Source organism: Salmo trutta, unplaced genomic scaffold, assembly GCF_901001165.1.
Source record: "Salmo trutta unplaced genomic scaffold, fSalTru1.1, whole genome shotgun sequence".
Lineage (NCBI taxonomy): Eukaryota > Metazoa > Chordata > Actinopteri > Salmoniformes > Salmonidae > Salmo > Salmo trutta.
The window spans coordinates 21733-24615 of record NW_021822857.1 but is presented as its reverse complement, the minus strand read 5'-3'; the positions used below and the strand labels follow the sequence as shown (position 1 = coordinate 24615).

The window sequence follows — 2883 nt, the reverse complement described above, 5'->3', positions numbered from 1 at the left end:
TTTTAGTATTGCAGTAGGAGTCTGGTGAACTTTGTCTGTTTGTGACAGCCCTGTGGATGAAAACAGACAATATGAAATATACAAAATTACTCAGCATATAGACAGCAATATATTTCAGTAGTAAATCTATCTTTCATGAGGGATTTAGTACCTGTCACCCATAGTGGTAGAGTTGCTACATGTATGAGAAGCTTGATCATGTTGATGGTTCTGGAGAGAAGAGTCACATGGACAAGGAGAAAGGGTTTTCAGATAGTCAGAGATGTGATGTCATCTAGTGGGAGTGTCAAATGTATGTCAGCATCCCAAATGGCACCCTATTCCCTTTCTAGTGCACTACTTTAGACCAGAGCCCATAGGGGGGAGAGGAGAATAAGTCAATAGAGAAGGGGAGCTGAACTGAGCTGCCGGAGGGGAAGGAAATGACATCACTTTGACATCAGAACTTGTGTTGATATTCAAGCAGATCCCTTGTTCACCTACAGGTCTCCTGTTCAACTTAAAGGTGTATTGTGGAACATACCGGTATCTACATCATTGAAAGGGTTTGTCTTTTTTGGTCTTTAGATTCGATCTGTGTTATAGATTCTGCAGTCATCACACTAGAAATAGGATATAATTTTAAGAAATACCTGAACTGTTTCTTCAAGATAACAACATTAAACACATGATTTGGTATAGAGGATTGATATCAAATTCCTCCATGTGCTCAGACATCTACAGCGGTGGATAGCAGGTTGTGCTGGGTGTTGATGAACACTGCAGTTATGGAGTAAAGGATCAGAATGGAGTTTTGTAGAAGAGAGAAGGGTATCTACATCACTGTGTTGACTTCAGGTCAGAACAGTAATACACTGCACTGACTTCAGGTCAGAACACTAATACACTGCACTGACTTCAGGTCAGAACAGTAATACACTGCACTGACTTCAGGTCAGAACAGTAATCTACTGCACTGACTTCAGGGCCTCTAAGATTTTGAAAACATACTTATTTCAAACAATTTCCAAGGATTTCAGAGTGCTCTTTAAATAAACCTTCAACTGTCTGACTTTTATAATACACATATCCAATCAGTTAGAAAGAGAGAGAGAGAGAGAGAGAGAGAGAGAGAGAGAGAGAGACAGTGAAAGGGGGAGTGAGAAAGATGGGGTGGGGGAGAAAGAGACATAGAGGGGGGGAGTTGCGGGGGAGAGAGAGAGAGGAAAGAGGAGAGAGTATAAAGAGAGGGGGGCAGGCTAGAGGGGAAATAACTAGAGACATTAGAAGAACTAGAGTTAGAGGTCCCCCTACAGTATGTGATGAGACCATCTCTTTACATATTATATTACATCCTGTTGAAATACTGGGGTTTTTGTACAGCTGTACTTGTTGTCTGTATCACTGTGTTGGCTCACAGCGCAGAAGTACATGCCGCTGTCTCCTGTCTCCAACTTCTTCACTGTGAAAGATCCACTCTCAACTACAGTCTTCTTGGCTGAGAATTTGTCTTCACTGAAATCCTCTGAATACTCAGGTTTGGAACTGGAAGTAGTGTAAACTACCTGCTTCATTCCCTCTCCTGGAAGCTGTCTGTACCAGTACATCTGGAAGTAGCTTAGACCCTTAGTGTGACTGCAGTTCATCGGAGCATCACTGTCTTTCAGTCCCCAGAGTATGGTGGGTATCTGAGTGACTTCACTCCCCTCAACAAGACCTGTAAGGATACAGTGAGAATGAAATCAATAGAGTTAGGTACAGTTAGACCTGAATACATCAAGACTCAGGTGAAGTGAACATATGCTTGGAAACATCAATATCTATAACTAGAGAAGTCCTTCATTGTAAATAAAAATGTTGTTCTTTTAACTTTCCTGGTTAAATAAATGAAACATTATGAAACTGTACCTGCAGCACAGAGCAGTGAGACAGTAACAGTGAAGAGAAATGTGAACATGTTTGATCACGTTATATGTGAGAGTGCTGGAAAGAGTCTGGTATCAATGTATATAAAACAAGAGGAGTGTCACATAGATGAATAGATGACAATCAGTAGACCACGGCAGGTTCCACCATTTTCAACATGTCAGTGAAGTGGGAGGGACTGATGATCTGAATACATCATGCTAATTAGTGGTTCAGACTGTAGAGACATTCACATTATTAAAGTTAGAGGTCCCCCTACAGTCCATGATGAGACCATCAGCTCTTTACATATTATATTCTATCCTATAGAGCTCGCCAGCTTGAAGTCCTAAAACACAGAAATGAGTCAGCATTTTCTACCTCTGGTTCGTTGACCATTGCTATGGGAGAAATGAAGGGGGAAATAATGGGGTTTTGGGATATAAGGTCTGAAGTTAACACAGGCTTTGGAGATCTTATACGTTTTGTTCTGTGCAATAACTTAAAACCTCTCTGGGCAAGGGTCTAGTTTCCTGAATTTATGCCTGACTGACGTGCCCAAAGTAATCTGCCTGTTTCTCAGGCCCAGAAGCCAGGATATGCATATAATTGGTAACCTTGAATAGAAAACACTTTGAAGTTCATAAAACTGTTAAAATAATGTCTGAGACTATAACAGAATTGACATGGCAGGCGAACATCTGAAGAAAATCCGAACAGAAATTATTCCTTTGAGCTCCCAGGCTCTTATTATGTAAACCTATTGTTTCTACGCATGTCCGTCACCCAGATTGCAATTCCAATGGCTTCCACTATATATCAATAGTCTTTTCAAGGTTTCAGGCTTCTTTTTTGAAAAACGAACAAGTATTTGGAGTTTTTGTTAGTCTTTCAGCGTGAGAGGCAGATGGCGAACGCTTATGAATTTGCCTTTCCTATTGAACATACTTCTTTCCGTGTGAAATATTATAGTTTATTTAAATTTTAGTGTACCTGAGG

General features: G+C 40.5%; 1 long non-coding RNA gene and 1 gene segment (V, D, J or C); both read right to left on the bottom strand.

The window, feature by feature from the left end:
* Positions 1-351, bottom strand: LOC115185826 (uncharacterized). The gene is made up of 2 exons (XR_003875407.1): positions 152-351; positions 1-50 (listed from the first exon to the last, which is right to left on the bottom strand). It is a non-coding gene; the product is annotated as an uncharacterized LOC115185826 (long non-coding RNA).
* Positions 352-1355: 1004 nt separating this feature from the next.
* Positions 1356-2037, bottom strand: LOC115185821 (T cell receptor beta variable 18-like; the record flags this gene model as incomplete). The annotated part of the segment is given in 2 exon segments: positions 1356-1696; positions 1888-2037. Coding segments are annotated over 2 exon segments (390 nt in total), but the record flags the coding sequence as incomplete, so codon positions are not given.
* Between the last annotated feature and the right edge of the window lie 846 nt (positions 2038-2883).